Raw genomic sequence first — 25,454 nt, forward strand, 5'->3', positions numbered from 1 at the left:
CCCTTTCTCCTGCAACAATGGGATTTCACAAATACATGTTGATAAGTTATATATAAAAATCTCAAGTTCTTCTCTCCCCCAAAATGAGACCCAACAAAAAACTCAGACTACTGAACACCAGCATCACTGAATGCCCAGGGCCAGTGTGCAAAGGAGAGGCAACCCCTGCTCACGGCCACTCTGTAACCGCCTGTTTGGGCGGCCGGAGGGGGACCGGCCTGTGGGATGTGCTGGCCTCACTCACTGGCCACATCTGGCCCTACCTGTCTGAGGCTGGTGTTGATTCCAGAAAAGGAGATGCCGATGGGCCTTTAAAAGTGGCTGGGTCCCCTCTTTCGCTTGCGTCCACAGCCTCCAGGCGGTCTCTGGTCTCAGAAAGCCACATGGAAAGCTCCTCCCTCCCAGGCCTGGTGATCTGCAATGCGAGCCCCAGGGCTTGGTGGGCTGTCCCCATGGTGGAGAGCCTCACCTTCCCTCCAGTAACAGAATTAACTGCAGCAAAGGAGAGATGACAGCGTGGCTGTGGGAATGTTTATTCTGTGTTTATTCTGACATTCTGAACACAAACTAGACAGCACAGAGGTGGGGCCCGATCCCAGCCTGCACAGCTGCGTGGTGACAGTGCAGTGTGCGGCCTCTGGCTGCAGCAGCAGCTTTCAGAAGGCTGGGGCCAACGCCAGGGAACCCAGGCTCAGCTGGGAGGGAGCAGGATGTGGGAGAGAAGATCCGAAAAGTGAGGCCTCAGGGCCTCTGCCAGACCCACCTGCTGGAATTTCCACCACCATCTGCTTCTACAGACTGATGACCACAGAGGTGTGGGGGTCTGGTCCCAGAGCCCCTTCCCCACCCACGCCCCATCTGCTTTGACCCTGACGATGGCCGCATCTCGCTCTGGCGATTTCTCCAGGGGCTTTGGTGCCTTGCTGTGCTCAGTAGGTCCTTCCACTCAGCATCTAGAGGCCACTTCCCAAGATCCGCCTGAGCGCTGCCCCCTGCACACCCCCGACACGCTTCCAGGTGGGCTCTGCACTGCTGGCGCTGGGAGGAAGGGAAAGTCTGTCTTCTCTAGCGTCGGCCCGGGAAGCTGCCTGTGCAGCAAATGGCAGCGCTGTGAGGTATCCCTGTTTCATCATCCGGTTCCCTGGTAGGGGCTCAGCAAATTCCCATGAAGATGAACTGCTGAACTTCGAGGCAAAGTACAGCCAATCCAGGGGCAGGCTCAGCAGGATGCGGTGTCGGGGACCAGCTGCCTCCAGAAATATCCCCCACTGGCAGAAATCCACCCTCCTCCTGGCGTTCCAATCAGCAATGAGTCCAGAGTCTTCAGTCTGCAGGAAAAGTGCTGAGAGTAGCCTGGGACTTCAGAGCCTTCCTGGTGACGCCCAGGAGATGCAGGGGTGCGGCGGGACCACCGGGGAGGACCTGTGAGCTCCTCACTGGCCAGGGCTTCGGGCTGCGCTCACCAGTCCTGAGCAGCTCCTTCTGAGTCTTTGGGGATCCGGGTCAATCGCACGGTGGAAACGGTGCAAACGCTGTGAAGCAGCAGCTACTCCCTGACTCTGGCCCGGGACGCATCCTCTGCCTGAGGGGGTGGCGTCGGGCTCCAGAAACAAAGCTGGGTAGAGCTAGCAAGAGGACACTTGTGGGGGACACAATGATGACAGTGACTGGCAGGAGCACTGCCAGGACAAAGACCCAAATTAACGTCACAGAGTCTTGGTGGTTTAAACAAGCCTGAAGTGCATGTTTTCTAGTTGCAGCGTTACTCACTGCGAACCAAACCAACTTTTCTGCCTCTTTACACAGCGGGGTTCTGCAGTGGCCCGGCCTCTCTTGGCACAAACACGCCTTCCGCAGGGTAGGGCACACGGGGCTGTGGGGACTCAAGGTGAGTTTGAGCCCCAGCAGTGGGGCTGGGCCACGTCCAGGGCCCTCCGTACAGCCTCCAGGAAGGTGCCTTCAGGGACCTGCTCTTTGGATGCTCAAAGGGACACGTGAGGGTCTCTGGAGAGGGAGGAGAGGACCCAGAGTGCCGTGGAGGGACCAGCCAGGGCCACTTACAGACTAGCCCAGCAAATCACACTGCCCGGGTCTCGGCTTCAATCTTCTGCTCCCCGTGCAGGCTCTCCGGGCCCGGCGGCTGCACCACGCTCTGGCGGATGGCGATCTCGGGGCCGCCTCCGTACAGGCTGTTCAGGTAGTTCCAGGTCTCCTCTGAAATCTGCCCGTAATCAGCTCCTGCAGGGCACGAGAGGCATCCCTGGGCTCACCTTTGCCGCCTCAAGGAAGCCACTGGCCTGGGCAGCGGGGGCTCCGCACGGCCAGGCCCCAAAGGGGGAAGACGGCAACCAGGGCATCTATGCAAAGCTGTCAGATGGAAACCAGGATTTCCCGGAGGAACGTCCGTCCTGCTAAGGGCCCCGGAGATGTGTTATTTCTGGCTGTGTCCCTTGTTCCTGGGAGTGAGGCTGACATAAACAGCAGGGTGGGCAAGGCCAGCAGCAGGCGGAGGGGTGGGACCCGGGGGACACAAGCAGAGACCAAACCCCTTGGGCCATCTCTCAGCCGCCTGGGCCTGGACTCGGGTAGACATCTCAGCCTGACTCTAAGACAGGTGGTAAGGGGGCTCCTGGAAGGACGGGACTGGGCAGCGGCCTGGCAGCCAGGAAGGGCAGAGAGGAGCCTGGCTGACCCCGAGGAAACTCACCCTGCTTCAGCTGGACGTGGCCACTTCCTTTGACCTGTGCAATCCTGCTGTTGTCAATGGGCCCAGGGGGCTCTGGAACAGACACAGCGGGCTCGGGTTCAGCCCCTGCCATGCCCTCCACCCTCCGCAGCAGCAGAGCCATCCCAAGTGAGGTCGCCCCAGGCCTGGGGGTCAGCGTGAAGTCTCTAATAGAGGTGCCTGGGCCACCCACTGCTCCTCTGCGGCAGTCTGAGGACCCAGCAGAGGGAATTTCCAGGATGCATGAGATCGTCTCAGACTCTGTGCTGGCCGCGGGAGCTGCGGTGGGTGGCCCATGCCCTCATCTCTGCTGGCAGCTGCCACTCACCACGCCCCTTCCCCTCTGCCCAGTTGTCTCATTTAGCCTCGGCAACTACAGGACAAGACAGAGGTTTACAGAGACAGAGCCGAGGCCTGGGCAGGTGAAGTAACCACTCAGGTCACAGCTGGTAGAAGGCAAGGCCACCGTCCAGGCCAGGGTGGGGGTTCCGAAGCTACGTTCTCAACCACAGCCATGCTGAAGGCCTTAGCCACCACCAGAGGCGCCTCAGGGTGGCCCTGGCACCTTCCCTGAGCAGCGGGATGGCAGTGAGGCCTTCCTTCCCGAGCACAGGTGGGTGCTTGTGCTCCACACAAAGGGTCCCGTGAGCAGGACCATAGGCTCTGCCCACCCCGCCGAGCCCCAAAGCCACAGGCAACCCATGGCTGGCTCTGCTCTTCCTCACTGGGGATCTGGGGGGCCCTGGGAGCTTCCTTGTGATGGGGCCTGTCTCCACCTCTGTAAATCCAACGAGTTGGATGACAAATCTGTCATTTCGGGCAACACACTCCTGAGGAAAGGGCCTTGCAGGAGGACAGAGCAGCTTGCTGGGCACGGCAGGAAGTGGAGAAGGGGCACGGCAGGAAGTGGAGAAGGGGCAGGGGCGCGGAGCAGGAGCAGCTTCCTGCCTCTGGGTGGGGACAGCGATCCCCATTGGGGACTGGCAGAGCCCCATGCTCTCTGTCCACCCCGGACGGGTGGCACCTGGGGGGAGGTACGGGGCCTGCAGGAGCCCCCGTGTGCTGGCCCTCCCCTGCCAGCATCCCATCTCCCAGGAGGCCCCCGGGGCAGGTAAGTGCCAGGCCCCCCTCAGCTCACCGTTGTCCTTCCCCTTGACGAACGCCTCCCACTCCCGGAACCACTGCATGCTGATGCAGTAGATGACGCCCGGCGACTCCTCAGCCTGGAAGGCCTTGTTCAGCTGGGCAGGCGGGCAAGGACGGGAGGGGACAGAGGGCAGGTCAGCCTCTATTTACCTTCAGCAAGGATTTCCCAAATGCCCCCGCCCCAGGCCCTCACCCAAGAGTCTTATAAAAACACCAGATGCTCAAGGTGAAAAATCAGAACCCCCAGACAAGCTCAAACAAAATGAATACACCCATCGCTCAGAGAGGACAGTGGCAACATTTCGTGGGTCTCTTCAATAACTGTTTGACCCAACTGAGACCACAAGAGAGATGCTACTTTTTGAGGAGTCTCACTCTGTCACCCAGGCTGGAGTGCAGTGGCACGTTCTCGGCTCACTGTAACCTCTGCCTCCCAGGTTCAAGCGATTCTCCCACCTCAGCCTCTTGAGTAGCTAGGACTACAGGTGCGCACCACCACCTGGCTACTTTTGTATTTTTAGTAGAGATGGGGTTTCACTATGTTGGCCAGGCTGGTCTTGAACTCCTGACCTCAGGTGATCCGCCCACATCGGCCTCTCAAAAGTGCTGAGATTATAGGCGTGAACCACTGCACCTGGCCTGGTAGATGCTAATTTTCCCCGGTTGAATAGAATGTATCTATCTGCTCAGAGAGGCAGCTCTCCTTCTGACAGGTGCATTTTCTTTTTCTTTTTTCTTTTCTTTTTTGAGATGGGGGTGGGGGGCGTCTCACTCTGTGCCCAGGCGGGAGTGCAGAGGCGCAATCATGGTTCACTGCAGCCTTGACCTCCTGGGCTCAAGTGATCCTCCCACCTCAGCCTCCTGAGTAGGTTGGACCACAAGTGCACACCACTATGTCCAGCCCTGACAGTATCTTTTTTGTTTTTGTTTTGAGACAGGCTCTCTATTGTCCAGGCTGGGGTGCAGTGGCACGATCACAGCTCACTGCAGCTTCAACATCCCAGGCTTAGGTGATCCTCCCACCTCACTCAGCCCTCCGGGTAGCGGGGACTACAGGTACACACCACTGTGCCCAGGTAATTCTTGTATTTTTGGTAGAGATGGGGTTTCGCCATGTTGGCCAGGTTGGTCTTGAACTCCTGGGCTCAAGTGATCCACCTGCCTCGGCCTCCCAAAGTGCTGGGATCACAGGCATGAGCCACTGTGCCCAGGCAGCAGAATCATTTCCTAATGGCCACAAAGCACAGGCGTCCCTCAGTGTCTCTCACCGGGCCTTCCCTGTGAATGGAGCGCGTCCTAACCCTGTTAGAAGTAGTGTGGCAGGGAGAGAGTGTGCCAGGAGCCTCACCTGCACTCAGCTCTTTCACAGAAGTCTGAATGACTGGAGGTTATTTGGGTTGTCACTAGCACTAGTGGGTAGAGGCCAAGGATGCTGCTAAACATCCTACAATGCATAGGATGGCCCCACAATAAAGAATGATTCAGCCCAAAATAACACAGCCAAGGCTGAGAACGGGATCCATCTACTGGTTCTTTAAGCTCAACAGCACCCAGGCGATGAGCCTTCACTTACTCAAGCCAACCCTCTCACCAGGAAAAGTCCTCCTAGACACCTCATCATCTAGTCCCCCGCAGAAGACTCCTTTCCTTTCTTTCTTTTTTTTTTTTCTTGAGACAGAGTCTCACTCTGTTGCCCAGGCTGGAGTGCAATGGCACAATCTGAGCTCACTGAAACCTCCGTCTCCCAGGTTCAAGTGATTCTCCTGCCTCAGCCTCCCGAGTAGCTGGGATTACAGGCACCTGCCACCATACCCAGCTAATTTTTGTATTTTTAGTAGAGATGGGGTTTCGCCACGTTAGCCAGGCTGGTCTCAAACTCCTGACCTCGAGTGATCTGTCCGCCTCAGCCTCCCAAAGTGCTGGGATTACAGGTGTGAACCACCGTGCCCAGCCTCAAAAGATTCCTTTCAAACTTGCTCAGGGACTACACAGGGCTCTTCTGTCCCCAAGTCCCCAACTGCCCCAGGCAGAGGCTGGCAGAGCCGCCCCCGTGCCACCTTGCCGCATGCACCTTGATGAAGGTGTCGATCTCGATCCTCCTGCGCTTGGCCAACGCCTCGATCTCCACCTGGCAGATGGAGCACACGTACAGGTGGTTGACGGCGGGGCCACCCCCGAATCTGTGCTCAGGGTGGGAGGGAGAGAGAGACATGGCCTGAGGGGGGCACCAGTGAGGGGAGAGTGATCACTGCCTTCCACTTCCCCCTCAAGCCATCAGTGCCCCCTCAGCGCTGTCACAGGCCTGCACACGCCTCTGTGTGAGCACCATGGAGCCTGCAAGGGAGTAGCACGCCCACAGTCCCCAAGAGGCCCTGTTTTAAGGCTGAGGACCAGATGAGCCAACACACTCAGTTGTGCTTCAGCCAGTTTCCTGTCCCTTGCGACTGGAAGGATCCAAGTGGATTCCCACAAACGACACGTGTCGTTCTCCATGAGACAGATGAAGGCGGCTCTGTGCTGCCGAGTGGAGGCCAGCCTGTGGCGCGGGGTCCTGGCGGCATTCCTTCTCTGTCCTCCCCTCTTTTCCTGCCCAGCTGGGCCCTGGACAGGATGGAGACAAGGCGGCCTCCCAGGCTCTCACCTGTTGTACAGGTGCTCCCAGACGTTCTGGGGCAGGATGACCACCAGGTCGTCGATGTAGTGGTATTTGTGGGGCGGGATGCCTGGGAAGAAAGTACAGGGAGTGAAGCTGTGGCTCGGCCCACCTGCCCACCCTGCTCTCCCACCACAGGGGGGCGCCTCACCTCCGTGGGAGCAGAGGAAGGTCTGGTTGGTGATGGGTCCTGGCTCTGCGAAGGTGTTGAACTTGTTGAGCCACTCGCGGGACACGTAGAACCGCAGCAGGCTGGGCTCCCGCATGGCGGCCAGGGACACCACCTGCTGCCGCTCCCGCACGGCCTCCTCGCTGCTCTTCCTGCGGGGTGAGGAGGGGGTGAGAAGCTGTGCCTGACGGCTGCCACCTCCAGACACAAGCAGAGCCCCCATCGCAGTGCACCTGGGGCTACCGGCCCTGTCCACCTCCTGGGTCCCTCAGGGGTCCTGGACATGTGAGCAGCGCCCCTGTGCACCAGCCAGGGCCCTGGAGAAGGCTCCAAGCTGCCTTCCTGCATTCCCCACAGCAGCCAGAGGGCTCTTTCTTAATCCAAGTCCTTACTTCCCTGGTTCAAAACCCTTCCACGCACTGTCCCCTACATACACCCAGAAGGCCCATGGGTCCCAGGGGACGGGGGTGGTGAGGTTCCTCCACCAGGCCCAGCCCGGCGCCCACCTGTAGAAGAGGACGTAGCCTTCGGCGTTCTGCACCACCGTCTCGTGGACTTCCGTGACGTACTGGTCGTCGAATTCGTACCACTGCCCATTGATCACGTTCTGGCAGTAGGCGATGTAGTGCCCACCTGCGGCAGAGCAGACAGGTCACAGGGATCCTAGCGCATGGGGGCGGCAGGGGAGGGGACATGACTCACTGCCTGCCGTGCCGTGGTGGCAGATGACAGAGAGGAGGTCGTAGGTGGTGATCTGGGATGTGCACTCCTTGGCAAGGAAGGGGCGCAGGTCGAGCCCCTCAAGGGGGAAGGAGACGTGGCTGCTGATCTTGAATGAGTACATCACCTCGTGCCGAAAGCGCTTCAGGTGAATGCACAGGATCTGCGGGGACAGAGAGAGCGCCGGTCACCTAGGAAGAAATGACGCGGATGCTCGCAGCCCGCCCCCGGGCCCAGGACAGCTGATGGGATCATGCAAGCTGACTCCATTGGAACAAATCCAAGAGTTCCACGTGGTCCAGACTGGGCTCACTCTAAGTCACACAGATCATTCCCAGCTCCACGGCTGAGAACTGGACCCCAAGAGCTGCACTGAGCCATCAAGTTTACCAGTTCTGTCGGCACTGCCTTTGAGAAGCCACAAAGCCTCCCCGAACCACCACAGCCCCATCCTGGGCCCCCTCTGCCGGGGCCCTCTCCTCTTTGCTACAGCCACACGTGCCTTCGTTGGTGCAGACAAGCCTGCTCCCACACTGGGGTTTTGTCTGTTCCTTCTGTGCTTTCCATCCACGATGCTGACACCAGCCTACAACCTCCAGGCCTCACTCAGACATCACTCCTCAGAAAGGCCCCTGCCAACAGCCCCGGCTGGGCCAGCTCTCCTCCCACCACTCTGTAGCCGGCAGGAGCCATAGCTGTCTCAGTGGTGGTGGTGCCTCAGCATCCCACACACCTGCCTCCCATTGGGCCCTCACACAACACGTTAGATGACAAATGTGCTGAGGCCACCGAGAGAGCACCAAGTCACAGTCGGAAAAATGTGCCCCCTGCCAACCCTTCCCAGAGGTTTCTCAGCCAAAGCTATGGAGTCTCCGTGGCCCCTGCAGCACAGAAGTGCCCGAGCAGTGGAGCAGGGTCAGCCCCCGCCTGGTGTGTGCTGGTGTGCACCCAGAGATAGCTGAGAAGGAGGCTGCCAAGGCCGCCGGCTCACCTCGGGCAACCGCAGGACTCTGCAGTACTTCACTCCGTTCCGCAGCCTGGGGAGGAAGCACAAGCCAGCTTCAATGTCCGGCATCAGGCCAGGGGAGCAGCTCTCCACCCGGCTCTCTTCTGGGAAGGCAGGATTGTGGGGGGCTCTCTGCGGAAACCCAAGGGGAACATGTAGGGCACAGAAACGGGCAGTTAAGGAGAAGGCCGGGGAAGGCTCACTTACTTCTTACACCGCTCACAGCTGTACATATTGTCACCTAGGGCAGTAAAACAAAGGGTCAGAGGTTAGCAAGGATGGGAAATGGGGGAGCAAAAAAAAGTGACTATAATGATTTCTGCTTAAGAAATAAAACCTGGCAGGGCACAGTGGCTCATGCCTGTAATCCCAGCACTTTGGGAAGCCGAGGCAGGCGGATCCCCTGAGGTCAGGAGTTCGAGGCCAGCCTGGCCAACTTGGCGAAACCCCGTCTCTACTAAAAATACAAAAATTAGCTGGACGTGGTGGTGCGCGCCTGTAATCCCAGCTACTCAGGAGGCTGAGGCAGGAGAATCGCTCGAACTGGGGCTGGGGGCAGAGGTTGCAGTGAGCCAAGATTGTGCCACTGCACTCCAGCCTAGGCGACAGAGTGAAATTCCATCTCAAAAAAAAATTAAAAAAAGAAAAAGAAATAACACCTGAGAGGTACTGGAGGGAGGGAAGGCCCTGGCTGGACCCCACAGACAGAATCCATACAAGGGAGAAATGGATATATTTGACCCCAGAAATACTTCGACATCTGTAAGACACCACCAAAAGCAAAATTAAAAGGCAACAGGCAAAATGGGGGCGGGGGGGAGGAGGGGAAGTGCAACATTAATTACAGAAAATGTATTTGAAACAATTTTTTTGAGATAGGGGCTTGCTATGTTGCCCAGGCTGGTCCCGAACTCCTAGGTTCAGGGGACCCTCAGCCTCCGGAGTAGCTGGGATCACAGGTACACGCCACCCTGACGGGCTTAAAATCTTAATGTGTAGTTTCCCCCTCCGTGCACACTGAAAATTAAGTCGAAACAGGATCAAAGACCTCAATATAAGACCTAAAACTGTAACACTTCTAGGAGAAAAGTAGGAAAAAAGCTTTATGACATTGGATCTGGCAATGATTTCTGAAACACAACACCAAAGGTGCAGGCAACCAAAGCAAAAGACACAAACTACAGAATAAAACGCACCACACAGGATGGGAGGACAGGGTTACAAGTCACACATCTGGACACACAAAGAACTGTAACTAATGAGGCTGGCACCGTGGCTCACACCTGTAATCCCAGCACTCTGGGAAGCCAAGGCAGCAAATCATTTGAGATCAGGAGTTCAAGATCAGCCTGGCCAACATGGCGAAACCCCATCTCTACTAAAAATACAAAAATTAGCCAGGTGTGGTGGCACGTGCCTGTAATCCCAGCTACTCGGGAGGCTGAGATGGGAGGATTGCTTGCACCCAGGAGGCAGAGGCTGCAGCGAGCCAAGATCACGCCATTGTACTCCAGCCTGGGTGACAGAGTGAGACTGCTGCAAGAAAAAAAAGAATCCCATAACCAGCAACAAAAATCAAAATAGGCAAAGGATTCACATACATGTCTTTCCAAAGACTTACAAATAGCCAACAAGCACATGAAAAGACACTTCACATCACTATCATTAGGAAATGCAAATCAAAACCACAACGAGGCTGGGTGCAGTGGCTCACACCTGTAATCCCAGCACTTTAGGTAAAAGGCCAAGGCGGGCGGATCGCCTGAGGTCAGGAGTTGGGAGACCAGCCTGGCCAACATGGTGAAACCCCGTTCTACTAAAAACACAAAAATTAGGTGGGCATGGTGGCACGTGCCTGTAATCCCGCTACTCGGGAGGCTGAGGCAGAAGAATCGCTTAAACCCAGGAGGTGGAGGTTGCAGTGAGCCAAGATCATGCCACTGCACTCTAGCCTGGGCGTCAAGAGCGAGACTCTGTCTCAAAACAAAACAAAACAAAAAAACCCACAATGAGATACCACCTCATACCCATGAGGTTGACTCCCATCAAAAAAGTAAACAGAAAATGTGTGTGGGCGAGGATGTGGAGAAACTGGAACTCTTGTGCGTCAATGGTGGGAACGTGACATGGGGTGGCCACTGTGGAACCCAGTACGGTGGCTCCTCAAGAAATTACAAATAGGCATAGACCCAAAGGGATGAAAGAAGAGAGGTGAGCACACCCATGGTCAGAGCAGCATTCTGCACAATAGCTAACAGGGACGTGGCCCGAGTGTCCACTGAGGGATGAACGAATGAGCAGAACGGCCCCAGCCATCCACACAATGGAACGATAAATAACCAGCCTACAAAAGGCAGGGCATTCTGACACACGCTGCAACGCGGATGGACCCTAAGGACGTTATGCTCAGCAAAAGCCATCGGTCACAAAATGGCAAATACTGTATAATTCCACGTATATGAGGCCCTTTAGAGTAGTCAAATTCACAGACTTGAATGTGGAGGTTGCCAGGGGCTGGAAGGTGGGAGTAGGGAGCTGTTTCACGGATACTGAGTTTCAGGTGTGCAAGATGGAAAAGTTCTGGAGGTGAATGAGGAGGATGGCTGTGCGACCATGTGCATGTATTTCATACTACTCAGCTGGGCACTTTCTGTTAAAAATAGCATTTGAGATGGTTATGGTGGTAAAGTTTACATTTTGTGTATTTTACCACAATTGAAAATTGGAGGAAAAAAAAAAGAGAGAGAGAGAGAGTTTTCCCAAAGGTTTAGATGCCAAATTGCCAACAGAGGAAAAGGGCAAGGACAGGAATGGGCAATGTTTAAATAAATACAAAGAGCCAGTATATTTAACAAAAAATGTAGAAACTCATCAGTAATCAAGGAAATGAAAAATTAACATACAATGTCATTTTTGCCCACCAAATTGGTAAAAATAAAAATAAGTAAACACCCAAGAGCTGCAAGATGGTAGGGCTGGGAGATCATGTGGCCCCGGCCCAGCCTGGCTGGCAGTGGGTGTGGGAATCTTGGAGGTGGGGTTCAACCTTGGAAGCCAAGTGTAGCCTGGCCGTGCATCCCACAAGCCCTGGGCTGCATGCTGGCCTGCTGGGGTCTGCACACCCCTGTTCCCACAACCCTCCACCTCCCCAACCCTTGCCAGCCAGGTCACTCACCTTTCAGCTCATCAGCGGCAAAGAAGGCAGCAAGGCAGTCTTCCAGGGTGACAACAGGCCCCCAAAACCAGCTGGGGGTACAGGATACCACAAACCTACAGACAGAAAAGGAGTGCTGGGTGCTGCCAGGGGCTGGGCAAGAACAGGAGCTGAAGGGACTCTGGCTGAGGTCTGTCAGGCCTGAGCCACAGAAGGACCCCGAAGGCCCAGAGTGGCAGCCAGGCACGGGGGGTCGGGGCAGAGGCCTGGAGCCAGAGCCCTCCGTGTCCTGGGTCGAGTGGCATCACTCTCCCCAAGCCTGGTCTCCTTCATCTGTGTTGTGGCCATGAGCATGCTGCCCCCTCCCTGGGGCCGTGCGGGTCTCTGGCCTGAGGCAGGTGAGGCGGCCCTGGGAAAGCTGCTGCCCTTCCTGCCCACAAGGCCCATGCCCTCCCTTCAACCTGCCATGTGGTCACCTCCCTGCTGTCATTGCCCTCCAGCTCCAAGAGACCATCCAATCCTATCCACTCCAAAGTAGCCAAGAAATCCCCTGCTTATTAAGCCAACTCCTCTGCAGCCCCCAGATCCTCCCAGGACCTCCCTGGTCCCCCAAATGCGTGGACTTCACTGTGTAGTGTCTCCCGCCCAGGAAAACCAGGACAAGGCCCAGCCCGTGTCGTCCGGTAGTGGCAAGGTGGGCGCACCGTCGGATGTACTCCACAATGAAGGCCAGCCAGCCCTGGGCGGCATAGCCGTCCCCACAGGCGCCTGGCTTGGCTGGCACATTCTGGTAGATGGCTGAGTGGAGCTTGGCCAGGTCCTCCTTGCCAGGAATGGGCAGCGATAGGTCCTGGAACGTCTCCACTGTGGTGGATACCTGTGGGGTTAAACGTCAGTCTGCTGCCCGTCCTCTGGCAATATCTGCACCCCAAATCCCAACCAGCAGGTGAGGGGCAAAGGGTCTGCTCCCCGGGCTATGCATAGACACGGGATCTACGCAGGCAGGGCCCTCCCCTGGAGAAAAGCAGGGAGCACCCGTGGAGAGCCCACCCTGCACCCAGTAGCTGCTGAGGCTGCTGGCAGCCTGGCCCAGCTCCCCCCATCTCTGGGGCACCTACCCGGTCACAGGTGAGACACTGCACGAGGCTGAGGATAGAGCCATCAAAGATATCTGAGATGACACTGCGGTACCGCTGCTCCTTCCGCCTCCGGCTGCCGGCACTCAATACCTGGGCTGGGGACACAGCACAGGACTAGCCCAGCCTCCACCTGCCTGGCCGGGGTGAGGTGTGGGCCCTGGGGCTTCCTTTGACAGGATGTGGAGTGACATATGCGAGTCATGTGACGGGGCAAGCAATTCACCACCTCACGCCTCTGTGTCATCCTCTGCAAAACGTGGCTCCCACACTAGTGTCTCAGGATGTACCTGAGAGGAGTCCATAGCCCAGCCCTCCGCCACACAGGACCATGAGAAAGGCAGCCACGGGTGCAGTCTGCACTCCCAGCCCCAAGTTGACCCACCCTCCCCTGTGCCCCCCGAACCTTTCTTGAGCACATACGACGGTGCCATCCTCACGGGGCTTGCACGAGGGGGACTGCTAGACAGCTTGGCATGGCCCTCATGGTGGTGGACGGGGCTGCAGGGGCGAGAGGAGCTGCGTAGGTGGGCATCGTTGTCCGGCTCTGGGGGCAGAGAGGGCACCATGCTGGGCCAGGGCAGCCAGGCCGGCTCCACGAGTAGGCAGGAAGATGACCTGCCAGCCCCTCCTAAAGGGACGAAGGCCTGACCCCAATGTGTCTCATCTGTCACGTGCCCACTCCTGGCCCCAGCACACAGGCCGGAGCAGAGCTGTCCATTCCACTTCCGGCTGAAGGCTCAAGGCTCTGGGAGAGGGCTCTGAATTGGGCTCCAGTGTTATGAGCTAGGGGACCCTGGGCACATCACTGACCCCCCCAGAGGCTGACTTCCCCTCTGTCGTTCAGGTCTAGTGAAGAACCCATCCCCGGGGGCCACTGCAGGTCGGTGCTCAGCACCCGGCAGGTACTGGGCCACAGGCTGAGGTTCCTCCCGCAGCCCCCAGCCAGCTGATACCTGGCGTCCGGCAGGGGCTGGCGGACCGTGGTGATGGGGGCTGGGCCTCCACGGGCTGGTCGTCAAGGGCAGCCATGGCGGTGTCCACATCAGCATCCTCGTCCACTTGCTCCGAGTTTGTGCGCTGCTGGCCCCAGGAGAACTTGCGGTCCTTCATCCGCTCCTTCTCAGAGATGGCTCTGCCTGCCTCATCTGGGATCAGCAGCTCCGTCTCAGCCTGCGAGCTGCCCCCGCCACGCCCCTGCCCGTCACCCTCACCCCGGTCACTGCTCGAGTCGCAGGACAAGAACTCATCTTCTGATGGGCTCCGGTCACCCTCCCGTTTCTCATCTGTGTCACTTGAGTCTGAGTCCCGAGCCTCTGTCAGTGCCACCGTGGCCACCACTGGCTCCTTGAGCTCCTCGTGTAGCTGGTCCATCAAGCAGCGAAGGAACTCTTGGGTGTCCTAGAACCAGGGGCTGCATCAACAGGGTTCTCCCGGAGGCAGGAGGAACCAGCCTCCAGCACCCTGTGGCTGATGAGAGCACCAGCCTCCATCTGGGAGGGCCTCACAGGTGACCCCTGCAGAGGAGCTGCTCACCCCCACAGCGGCCTCCCAGGGCAGTCTGTCCTAACCCCATTCTTCTGAGGATGACAGTGAGGACTGAAGAGGCTAAAGGACTCCTACCAGGACACACAGCTATAAAGTGGCAAAGCCTGGTATGCACCTGGGTCCATGCAACTCCCCGGCTCCGACTCTGAATCGCCTGCCTCTGCTGCAAGCTCAGTACGGGAGGGACAGGGAGGCAGGACCACATTGGGCCCGAGCCACCTTTCTCTCTACAGAAGAGGCCAGTGGAGGTGGGCAAGGAGGTGGCGGAGGGATGAGGGAGTGTGATGCCAAAAGGGAGGGCTCACCTGAGTCCTGCCCCAAGCCACGCCACCCACAGGCCAGGCCGTCTGAGTGCTCCACCCTTCCTTTGGCTCCCCCTGCTCCCTCAGTCCCTATGCCAGCCCCCATGTCCCTCACTGCCTGCTCTCACCTTCCCACAGACCGGGGCATGACTCAGACTAAGCTGCCCCTGCAGGCTGCCTGGGTTTCAAATCCCAGCAATGACCACTTTGTCCTGACCACTCTGTGACTGGGCCACCAGCATAGCAGGAAGTCAAGGCAGCAGGGGCTTGGGCAGAGGTGACCAGTGAGCCCCACTGAGATCTGTGTGCTTATACAGGAGGTGCACTGGGAGGTCAGAACATGGTGGCAGAAGCAGACCCCAGCAGCTGCGGGGGTGCTCGGGTGGTGCTGGGCATTGGAGGACTTGGGTTCCAAGCCCAAATCAGCCCCAGCAGTCCCTGACCTGGATGTTAGAAGTAGCCCGCAGCCCAGGCTCTGATCCCCAGGAAGCAGGGGTCATGAAGCAGTCAGAGCCAGCCCTCATGTCACACATCTAGAAAGAGGAACCCAGCTCTCTCCGCTCACACTCAGGGAAGGGAGGGATCGGGAGTGACTCCCCAAGGCGAAGTGTCAGACTCTAAGATCAGATGAATGAACCACCAGGTTCTGTTGCATCAGGGAGGGGACATGTGTCCTGTGGCAGGCACGATCAAAGGCCCTTTCAAGAAGAGGCTTTCAATCTGCCATCTAGTTCTCTTTCTGGTTCTTCCTTTCAACAAAAGTACTATGTGTTCCTTGCCAAAATCTCAATCCATGCGGAAACACGAAAGCATCTTTTGGCCCTTTAGAGGCGCCTGCAGCTGTGTCTACAGTTCAGCCTCAGAAGCGTCCCTGCATTATGTCCTAGAACCAGAGAAAGGGATGCTTCTGCTGGAGTTCAGATGGAGTCCTGTAGCAGCGCACGGCCCTCCGTAACGGCATCCTGACCCAGAGCTGAGAGCCGGTAGGGCGCCTTGCACAGAGGCGAGGCGGCGCTGTGCTGAGGGATGGGCTCAGGTAGGCCTGAATGCCATCTCTGCCAGGATGTGCTGTGTGACCTGGGCGAGTGGTAGAACCTCTCTGAGCCTCAGCTCTTTACCTGTAACATGGGGGTGACAACAGTGCCCACGTCGTGAGAGTTCTATGGGGACTAAGTTATGACCACTTAAATGGTGCACAGTGAATTTTAGTCACTGTGGATGTTATCACTCCCCAAAAAGAAAGGCGTCCAGGCAGTGCTGAGCTTCTCAAGCAGGAGCCAAAGGCCCAGCAGCCCTCATCCTGGGACAGGACAGCAGGCAGTGGGTAAAGGAGGGTGGAAGGCGTCCTTACATGACTGCCACTCCATCCATGGCACTCATTCAGGCAGCACAAGAGGCGACCCAGCCTGGTCCAGCTCTGCCTGCAGGCCTGGCGTGAAAGTCCAGGCTGGGGGCCATCTGGGGCAGGAGGCTGGAGGGCAGGAGCCATCAGCCCAGGGCTGAGACGTACGCATGGCTGCACTCTGTCTTGGTCTCATTATTTTATCAAACAGAAAAATGTGGTTGGTTTCAACGGGGTTCTCTAGACTAAAAAAAAAAAAATTCTTAATCAAAATTTTTACTTTAGTAAAAGTGAAATTTCGCCTGTGGTTTGGGGAAGCGAAACCCTGTGCCATTTTGAGTGCAATGCAGAGGGGCACAGCACAGGCCCTGAAGCAAGGTTGCCCAGGTTCAAATCTCCCCTCTGCTGGGTGCAGTGGCTCATGTCTATAATCACAGCACTTTGGGAGCCTGGGAGGTCAGGGCTGCGATAAGCCATGACTGTACCACTGCACTCCAGCCTGGATGACACAGTGAGACCCTGTACCCACCTCGCTAAAAGAAAGAATTCCCCTCCACCATTTACTAGCTGTGTGGCCTGTGCAAGTGGCTCAGCCCCCTGAACCTCAGTCTGCCCATCTGTGAAGTGTGGTTAAACGTCAGCAGGTTGCTGGGAGGCGCCACTGTCCTCACATGTGTGAAGGGCTTAGGAGTGACAGCCTGGTCCCTGAGACCTGCCAACCAGTGCTCAGCTGCCACTGCGAGTTTCCACTCTGGTTTTGGCATCAAAGTCAGGCCTGGTGGGTCATGGCCTTGAGTGTCCCCTGGGCAGCTCAGATGGCTTACCTGCTGGGCATAGCCTCGGAACATTGGGTTGACCAACTTGATCCCATGAGACAGACTGGTGGGGACCACGTAGCTTGGCCTGTAGGAAGCCCAAACCCATTAGTCCAGGTAGCCTGCCTTGAGCTGCTCATTCCCGAGAGAAGCAGGCAGCAGCCAGTCAGGCTGGATCAGAGGTGTTTCCTGACATTTGGGGAGGGGCCTACTCAGCCAGGAGCCCCAAGAGGCTCACACATCTCTACAGACAAGAAGAAAGTATCAAGTCATAGCTGCCTCAATTAAGCAAAGAGCTCAAATAAAATGGCATCATTTCCTGCTGGCGCACAACAAACTCGCCTGAACACGATTTGTTTTTGTTCTGAAACACTTACTGTGGTTTTCTCATTTCAAAAGACATGTTCATTATTGACAAATCTAAAATTTCAGAAAAGTACAGGAGAAAAACACCACCACTAATGGCACCAGATACTTACCATTAGATTTCTGGATTTTTCTGTGAAACTACAGATGCATATACAAAAATACATACAGATATACACTTAAACTTGGCTTCTTATACAGCGGAATTATACTGTACCACACTGGTTTTCTTGATTTTTTGTTTTGTTTTTTGTTTTGTTTTGAGACAGTCTTGCTCTGTTTCCCAGGCTGGAGTGCAGTGGCGCGATCTTGGCTCGCTGCAACCTCCGCCTCCCGGGTTCAAGTGATTCTCCTGTCTCAGCCTCCCAAAGTGCAGGGACTACAGGTGTGTGCCACCACGCCCAGCTAATTTTTGTTATTTTTAGTAGAGACGGGGTTTCACCATATTGGCCAGGCTGGTCTCAAACTCCTGACCTTGTGATCCACCCGCCTCGGCCTCCCAAAGGTGCTGGGATTATAGGAGTGAGCCACTGCACGCAGACTTTTTTTTTTTTTTTTTTTTTTTGAGACAGGGTCTCACTCTGTCGCCCAGGCTGAAGTGCAATGGCATGATCAAGGCTCACTGCAGCCTGCCTCAACCTCCTGGGCTCAAGCAATCCTCCCACCTCAGCCTCCTGAGTAGCTGGGACCACAAGTGCACACACCACACTCAGCTAATTTTGTAGTTTTCGTAGAGGTGGGGTCTCGCTATGTTGTCCAGGCTGGTCTCAAACTTCCAGGCTCAAATGATTCTCTTGCCTTGGCCCCTCAAAGTGCTGGATTTACAGGTGTCAGTGACTGCGTCTGGCCCCACGCTGGTTTTTAATCTGCTTCTACACGTAATACATATTTCTCCCATGCTGGGTTTTTTTTTTGTTTGTTTGTTTGTTTGTTTTGAGACAGAGTCTGGCTCTGTCCCCAGGCTGGAGTACAGTGGTGCAATCTCGGCTCACTGCCACCTCCGCCTCCTGGGTTCAAGTGATTCTCCTGCCTCAGCCTCCCGAGTAGCTGGGACTACAGGTGCGTACCACCATGCCCAGTTAATTTTTACATTTTTATTAGACACGGGGCTTCACCATGTTGGTCAGGATAGTCTCAATCTCGACCTCGTGATCTGCCTGCCTCAGCCTCTCAAAGTGCTGGGATTACAGGCATGAGCCACTGCGCCTGGCCCTACGCTGGTTTTTCATCAGCTTCTCCATATATATTTCTACGTGCTCATTTTAAATTATTCCCAACTTTGACTTCCTGGAGAAATAGATCTAATCACAGACTCTGGTCTTTAAATTCATTTCATACTGTGCCAGAAGCTCCATCCAGTCTGTGCCCCCCTGACCCACACCTCCTCCTACACATGCAGCTGTGGCTGAGGCCGGGTCACCATGTCTCTTGGCAAAGACATCTACCCAGTGGCTGCTGGCTAGGGTCAACAGCAGGTCAAATTCTAGCTCACCTTTTGCAGGTTCTATGACCTTGAGCAAGATACTTAAAGTTCTCTGCACCTCAGTTTTCCTATTTGTAAAACAGGACTGGATGCAATTTCCACCCCGCAGGCTTGCTACAAGCATTACCCGGGACAAAGTGAGGCAAGTCCTCGCTGAGGGCTGAATCCATAGGAAGAGCTCAATCATGGGTGCTGACAGGAAACCCCAGTCCCCATACACCGCCCGAGGCTAGGGATGCAGCTGCTCACCGTTTCTTGTGCCAGACCTCAGAGACCAGCTTCTGGTAGCTCTTGCACAGGGCTGGCTTTTTGTCTGTGCGCACCAGGCCTCCGCACTCCAGGAAGAACTGAGTCAGCGGTGGGCTGGGTGCAAGGGAGAGAGAGAGCCAGGTCAGGAAAGCAAACGAGGCAGGCGGCATGGTTTAGAAAGGGCTGCATAGCGGGGAGCCCTGAGTGCTCGCACAGGGAGCACAGTGACCCTGGACCCAGAAACGCCTAAAGGTGACTAGAAGGCTCCTACCAGTTATGAGAAAATTGTATCCTCCAAAATTCATCTGTGAAGCCCTAATGCCCAGTACCTGAGAGTGTGATCATATCTAGAGACAGCGTATTTTTATTTTATTTTATCTCATCTTATTATTATTTTTATTATTTTGAAACAGAGTCTCACTCTGTTGCCCAGGCTGGAGTGCAGTGGTGCAGTCTTGGTTCACTGCAACCTCTGCCTCCCAGGTTCAAATGCTTCTCCTGCCTTAGCCTCCCAAGTAGCTGGGATTACAGGCATATGCCACCACATCTGGCTAATTTTTTAATATTTTTAGTAGAGACGAGGTTTCACCATGTTGGCCAGGCTGATCTTGAAATCCTGACCTCAGGTGATCCACTTGCCTTGGCCTCCCAAAGTGCTGGGATTACAGGCGTGAGCCACCATGCCCAGCCAAGACAGGGCCTTTATAGAGGTTATTCAAGTTAAAACGGACTAGGTGCACTCAATTTTTTTTTTTTTTTCTTTTTTTGAGATGGAGTCTTGCTCTGTCACCCAGGCTGGAGTGCAGTGGCACAATCTCAGCTCACTGCAACCTCCGCCTCCCGGGTTCAAGCGATTCTCCTGCCTCAGCCTCCCCAGTATCCGGGATTACAGGTGCGTGCCACCAAGTCCAGCTAGTTTTTTTGTATTTTTAGTAGAGACAGGGTTTCACCGTGTTAGCCAGGATGGTCTTGATCTCCTGACCTCGTGATCCACCTGCCTCGGCCTACCAAAGTGCTGAGATTACAGGCGTGAGCCACTGCACCCGGCCTGGGTGCGGTCAATTATTAACAATAATTGACCTGCATCCTGCTACCTGAGGATAGTTACTAGGAACATTTTGGGACATAGTCTCCCAGACTTTTCTACGCATTTGTACCCATTCCCTCTCTCCTTCCTGCATACATATACTGCATCTCTAACCTCCACTGGGTAGGAGAAGCATGTCAGACACAGGAGACATCCTTGGCCTCATGGAGCTGATAGCCTTTCCTTAATGGAAAATCGTGTTTCTCTCGTAAAATGATATTTTACCATACAATGCTTTATAACCTCCTTTTTCCCCCACTCACCAGATTCTGAACCCTGTTTTGTTTCAATGCATGCTGTCTTGTGCCATTTTTCCTGCACTTGCTGCAAGGGCTATGAGAATTTATACTCCCTTGCAGATGGGCCTTTAAATCGTTTCCAATAAACAACAGAGCAGTGAGCCTCTTTGCATGTACAACTTCCCCAGCATATCCAGTTATCTCCTCAGGATACCTTCCGACTGGGGAGATTGCTGGGTCAAAGGGCACGCATGTTTTTAGGGATTTTGCTGCTGTGCATCCTATACATGTGTTTGTGGGCAACAGGCTGGGAGCTGCTACCGCTGCTGTTTCCGGGGCTTTGCCAGGGACAGCTCTCGGCCCTCGGACAAAGCGTCGACCTACCAATTGGACAGGGCCTGTAGGGCAGCGTTCATATAGCAGGAGTTCCCGAGGTTCTTCATGCCCGTGAGGCCTGGGAAATAAACACAATGGGGGGAGCAGGTGAGCGCCCTGCCCTGCTGAGGAGACCTTGCAAGTCACAATTGGCACAAAGCTGTGGCTCTCAACTGCCCAGGACCCAAGAAGAGGACATGGTGGAAGTGTTCCACCCCAGGGATCTTCCCAAGAAATCAACGAGGTTCCTGCTCACAACAGCTGTGGTTACCTGAGTGTTTTAAACAGATGAACTCCTTTGCCCCTCCGCCCAGCCAGGCCCACTGTCCACACCATACAGCAGAGGGGCTGGCCTGCCCAGGGTCACCCAGCTGGGAGAGAGGACAAGATAGCCGGCTCTCCAGAACCTTAGCTAGGCCAGCCAGCTTCCGGAGGGAAGCCACCATGCTATGCAGCTTATCCGTCACCCTATCCTTCCTTGTCCATATAGCAGGTGCAAATAAAGACCAAGACTCTGGTGGTTTCCAGCCTCCAGGTGAGGCCCCCAGCCCAGTCCATCAGCTTCCCCTGCTGTGGGGGCCATTACCTCGAGGTTTCAGGTCATCGTCCTCTGACTCAGACTCTCCTTCATCAGCCACAGCAATAGGAACAGCTTTCAGAGGGTGGGAGGGTGGCGGGGAGTCCTGCGTTAAAGACCCCAAGTGAGGAAAACAGGGAACAGACGGGCTGGAGTCAGAGGCCCAGGTGTCTCCCAAGGGCTGGAAGTCCAGCCCCACTGCCTGGAAGCCCCAGGCTTTCAAATTGACTGAGCCAGTCAATTTGAGCAGAAGGCACTGTGAAGAGAGAGAGATTTGGTGGCCTTGCCCTGGGAACTCCTTGATTTGTTTGTGCCTGTGATGGGGTCTTGCTTTGTCACCCAGGCTGGAGTGCAGTGGCACAATCAGAGCTCACTGCCGACTCCAACTTCTGAGCTCGAGGGGTCCTTCCACCTCACCCTTCTCAGTAGTTGAGACTACAGGCGCATGCCACAGCAGCCAGCTATATTTTTATATTGCCCAGGCTGGTCTCAAATTCCTGGGCTCCAGCAATCCTCCCAAAGTGTTAGGATAACATGAGCCACCATGCCCAGCTTTTGACTTGTATTTTTTTTATTGACAATGATAAAAAATATTTTATTTATAATAAATTTGGGAAAAATAGAAACATAAATAAACATGCAACCCCATTTTCCTGAGAGAACTACTGTTAATAGTCTGTATGTATATTATGTAGAGTTTGTTTAAGAGATAGTCTTGCTCTGTCGCCCAGGCTGGAGTGCAGTAGCTCATTGCAATCTTGAACTCCTGGGCTCAAGTGATCCTCCCACCTCAGCCTCCCAAGTAGCTGGGACTACAAGCATGCGCTACCATGCCTGACTAATTTTATTTTTTGTTGAGATGGGGTCTCACTCTGTTGCCCAGGCTGGTCTCAAACTCCTGGGCTCAAGCGATCCTCCTGCCTTGGCCCAGCAAAGGGCTGAGATTACAGGCGTGAGCCATGGCGCCCAGCCTATATTATATAGACTTTTAACTGTTAATACACATGCACAACAAAAACAAAATATTGCATATACTGTTTTATAGCCTTTTCTATAAAAATTCATAAACATCTACCAAGTTCACAAATGCATTCAATAAGCACTTATCAAGCCCTATCATGTGACTGTCTGAACAGAAGGAGAGGCCGGGTGCGGTGGCTCCTGCCTATAATCCCAGCACTTTGGGAGGCCAAGGCAGGTGGATTACTTGAGGTCAGGAGTTCAAGACCAGCCTGGTCAACATGGCGAAACCCTGACTCTACTAAAAATATGAAAATCAGTCAGGTGTGGTGGCGGGTGCCTGTAATCCTAGCTACTCAGGAGGTTGAGGCAGGAAATCAGTTGAACCCAGGAGGCATGCAGTGAGCTGAGATTGCACCACTGCACTCCAGTCTGGGCAACAGAGCAAGACTCGGCCTCAAAAAATTAAATTAAAATAAAATAAAATAAATGGAGGAGACAGCCATGCAATGACACACACATGTCCTGGCTTCTCCTCTAGCAGGCAGCTCTGCCATCCAGGATTACTGACCATTGCCTGAGGACAGGCCTGGGGCTGGGCCCTCCAGGTCATGGGCTTGTTGACCCGCCGTCTCTAAGGTTGCACAGTACACACTGTTGATCAAAGGACCATTCTCTGGTTGACATTACCTAGGTGGTTTCTGGGCATTTCCCATGGAGAAGTGTGCTGTAGCAACTACCTGGAATTCCCTTAGGAACGGTTTCAGATCTGGAATGGCCAGAGGCCATCTGTGACCTCGTCAACCCTCTCCATAAGGTCTGGGTCTACACTCACCTCATGGCCCTGAGCCCATCCCAACTACACTCTGCACGGCCATCCCATGGTCTCCCAGCTCCTTAAGGGAGGCCCTACTCTCAGTCATCTCTGCACCCTCATGGCCTCACACATACCTTGGGAAAGAGTTGGGCTCAGTGAGCATATGCTGATGTGAGCTCCTCAAAGTCACCTGAAAACATATTGACCCAGGAACAGACACCTCTGGGACCTACTGACCCGTGTTCCACGGATGCTCAGGTCGCACTGCCTCATCCTCAACACAGTCTTGCCAACAACCAAACAGAGCCCACCACACAGGTTACCTGTTCAGAGAACTTGGAGGAGGAGCCCGGCAGAGGGGCTGCCAGCCGCTGCTCCAGGAACACCTCCTTCTCACAGGCGTAACACCACAGCCGGAATGTGGTCAGGTTCACGGTCAAGTTGTGCTTTTTTGCCTAGAGGGTGATATCCAAAACGAGGTCCAAGGTATTCTGGCCTAACAAGTGCCCCAACCTGTGATGGCTACTCTGCTCCCCAGCCTCTCAGTAACAGGCCCTGTCAGGACAGAGACCAGAAGCTCAAATTTTGCTTACCCCCCCCCCAACCCCGGTCAGGACCCTGAGGGCTGCTACTTATCAAAAGGTGCAGATGCAAAATGTTTTTACCTGCATCCCCCCTTCTTTGCAGGAGCCAGGCTAGGATGACACCATTTATTGCCCCAGCCATTTAGGCCCAGAGCAGGAAGGTGGAGCTGGGGTTTGAACTCCAGTCCATCTAACTGCAGGGCCCATACTCTCAGCCACCACACTCACCTGTGCATGAATGGTGCTGTGGTCAGCGAAGGATTCTCCACAGCCAACATAGGAGCAGGAGACCTGGGAGGAGAGGGGAGGAGAATGGACTGGAGCTTGCCAAAAGGATGGTGTCAACACAGTGTCTCTGGTTCCATCCCAAAGTCAGTGCCCCCACCTCTCCCGAACAGGGACTACAAGGGACTGAGGCTCCACCATCTCAAAGGAACACAGGTGTGTAGGTCCGTACACCTGAAATTCTGTTGGGCAGTGATGGATGGTAAACACTGTCCCTGCCCTCTGAGTGAGACAAGCAGTACGCCCTGGGCTGCTGCTCTCCAGCAAGACCAGGTGGGGTCCCGGCTGGGGCCTGGCTGCTCGGGACCCAGACCCTCCCCCTCCAAGAAAACCCCACGTGAAGTGGGGTCAGTTATTGAGCCCTGTGTTTTTGGTGGGGATCCTAGGCCTCACAGCCATTTTCTAATGGGGGATGCTGAATGGGGACCAGCTGCTTGAAACAAGGGGCACAGATAGTGGGAGCCCAGTATGGACCCAGTACCTCACAGCAGGGCCCGCATGCCCCTGATGATGCTGTCTTGAAAGGGCCCTCGCACTCTCCTATCCCAAATCTACCCATCCTCCAAGGCCCACTCAGTGCCTCCACTGTGAGCCTCCATGCCAGCCAGTAGCCAATGGCCAATGCCACACTCCTACAGGAGTGCCTGCTGTCACTGCCACCTGTGATCAGCAGGTGCCATTTTCTACATCAGGCTCCCACATCTGTCTAAGGGGACTGTGGCTCCTATGAGGTAGGGCCATGTCCTGCACTTGTAACAGCCTAGGAGATAACATCTGGCCCTTCTTGCTTCCCCTGGATACACAGTGTCTTGCTCTCTACTTTGTGCTGAGTGACAGGGCTGAGCAGAAGAAGCCAGAATTCCACTGGGGGCCCCTGCGCTTTTGCAAAGACTGACTGGCTGTCTTCACTCACTGCTGCTGTCTTTGTTGTTTTTACTTGTGGGTTTTTTTTTTTTTTAAAGAAATTTTAAGTAACAGTCATTTTTAGTATGACTATAAAAATACATGCTTGGAAACATTTTTTAAACACTACAGAGAAAAAAAAGAAAATTATCCTACCACTCGGGGAAAACTGTCATGTTTTCATACCTCTACTTTTACTCTTTTTAGTAACCAGTAATCATCCAAACCCTTCCAGCTTCTCCCGGACACCATCTCATGGCTAGTCACAGGCATCCGTCTTGTCCAGTTCTACCCTAACCCCATGAGGCGGGGACAGTTGTCAGTTGTCAGTGTTGCAGCCTCTTTCTTATAGATGGGTAATGAAGGTTCAGAGAAAAAATGAGACTAGCCCGGGGAGAGACGCTGCTGAGCAGCAGTGCCAGGCCTCAAAGCCAAGACACCCACGTCGACTCACACATAAGCATGCCAAGCTAGAATTCTGTCCTATGAAGAAGGGAGCCTTCGGTCCAGAGCCTTCTCCAACCTATTTTTTTCTCCTGTCATTTTTAATTGCTGCCAGAATGGCCAGCCCAGGATTTGCTGACTGTGGAGCCCTGTGTCCCTGTGCCCCTGCCCAAGGTTTCTGGCAGTGCCCACCAGGGATGGAAGTTCCTAGCCCAGAGTCTAGCCCACTGCACCAGCCTGTGCAGTGCTGACAACAGGTGGAAGCAGTTCCATGCCCCTGATGGCCACAAGGGTCTTTTACCTGGAGACAGGCCCAAAGGTTTGGTCCGGTGACCCCACATGACTGACAGGTTCCCTGTGTGGGTTGAG

General features: G+C 55.0%; 1 protein-coding gene across 5 annotated transcripts in view; it reads right to left on the reverse strand.

The window, feature by feature from the left end:
• Nucleotides 1-517: 517 nt before the first annotated feature.
• Nucleotides 518-25,454, reverse strand: part of USP20 (ubiquitin specific peptidase 20) — a 46,480-nt gene continuing 21,543 nt past the window's right edge. For 2 of the 5 annotated variants that reach the window (XM_023216949.2, XM_023216948.3), the window contains exons 4-26: nt 25,387-25,440; nt 23,682-23,744; nt 23,193-23,324; nt 21,102-21,198; nt 20,525-20,594; nt 18,815-18,928; nt 16,726-16,804; nt 13,666-14,110; nt 13,116-13,256; nt 12,692-12,807; nt 12,278-12,450; nt 11,595-11,689; nt 8,627-8,660; nt 8,405-8,450; nt 7,396-7,576; nt 7,200-7,326; nt 6,676-6,845; nt 6,513-6,594; nt 5,943-6,051; nt 3,864-3,966; nt 2,708-2,779; nt 2,062-2,238; nt 518-1,873 (exon numbers count right to left, since the gene is read on the reverse strand). In XM_023216949.2, the coding sequence (XP_023072717.1) occupies nt 2,078-2,238; nt 2,708-2,779; nt 3,864-3,966; nt 5,943-6,051; nt 6,513-6,594; nt 6,676-6,845; nt 7,200-7,326; nt 7,396-7,576; nt 8,405-8,450; nt 8,627-8,660; nt 11,595-11,689; nt 12,278-12,450; nt 12,692-12,807; nt 13,116-13,256; nt 13,666-14,110; nt 16,726-16,804; nt 18,815-18,928; nt 20,525-20,594; nt 21,102-21,198; nt 23,193-23,324; nt 23,682-23,744; nt 25,387-25,440 (2,664 nt within the window). In that variant the 3' untranslated portion in view covers nt 518-1,873; nt 2,062-2,077. Of the gene's footprint in view, nt 2,239-2,707; nt 2,780-3,863; nt 3,967-5,942; nt 6,052-6,512; nt 6,595-6,675; nt 6,846-7,199; nt 7,327-7,395; nt 7,577-8,404; nt 8,451-8,626; nt 8,661-11,594; nt 11,690-12,277; nt 12,451-12,691; nt 12,808-13,115; nt 13,257-13,665; nt 14,111-16,725; nt 16,805-18,814; nt 18,929-20,524; nt 20,595-21,101; nt 21,199-23,192; nt 23,325-23,681; nt 23,745-25,386; nt 25,441-25,454 lie in introns of all 5 variants that reach the window. The other 3 variants (XM_023216947.2, XM_023216946.3, XR_002732564.3) reach the window with 2 other exon arrangements.

This window comes from Piliocolobus tephrosceles, chromosome 14 (assembly GCF_002776525.5).
Source record: "Piliocolobus tephrosceles isolate RC106 chromosome 14, ASM277652v3, whole genome shotgun sequence".
Taxonomy (NCBI): domain Eukaryota; kingdom Metazoa; phylum Chordata; class Mammalia; order Primates; family Cercopithecidae; genus Piliocolobus; species Piliocolobus tephrosceles.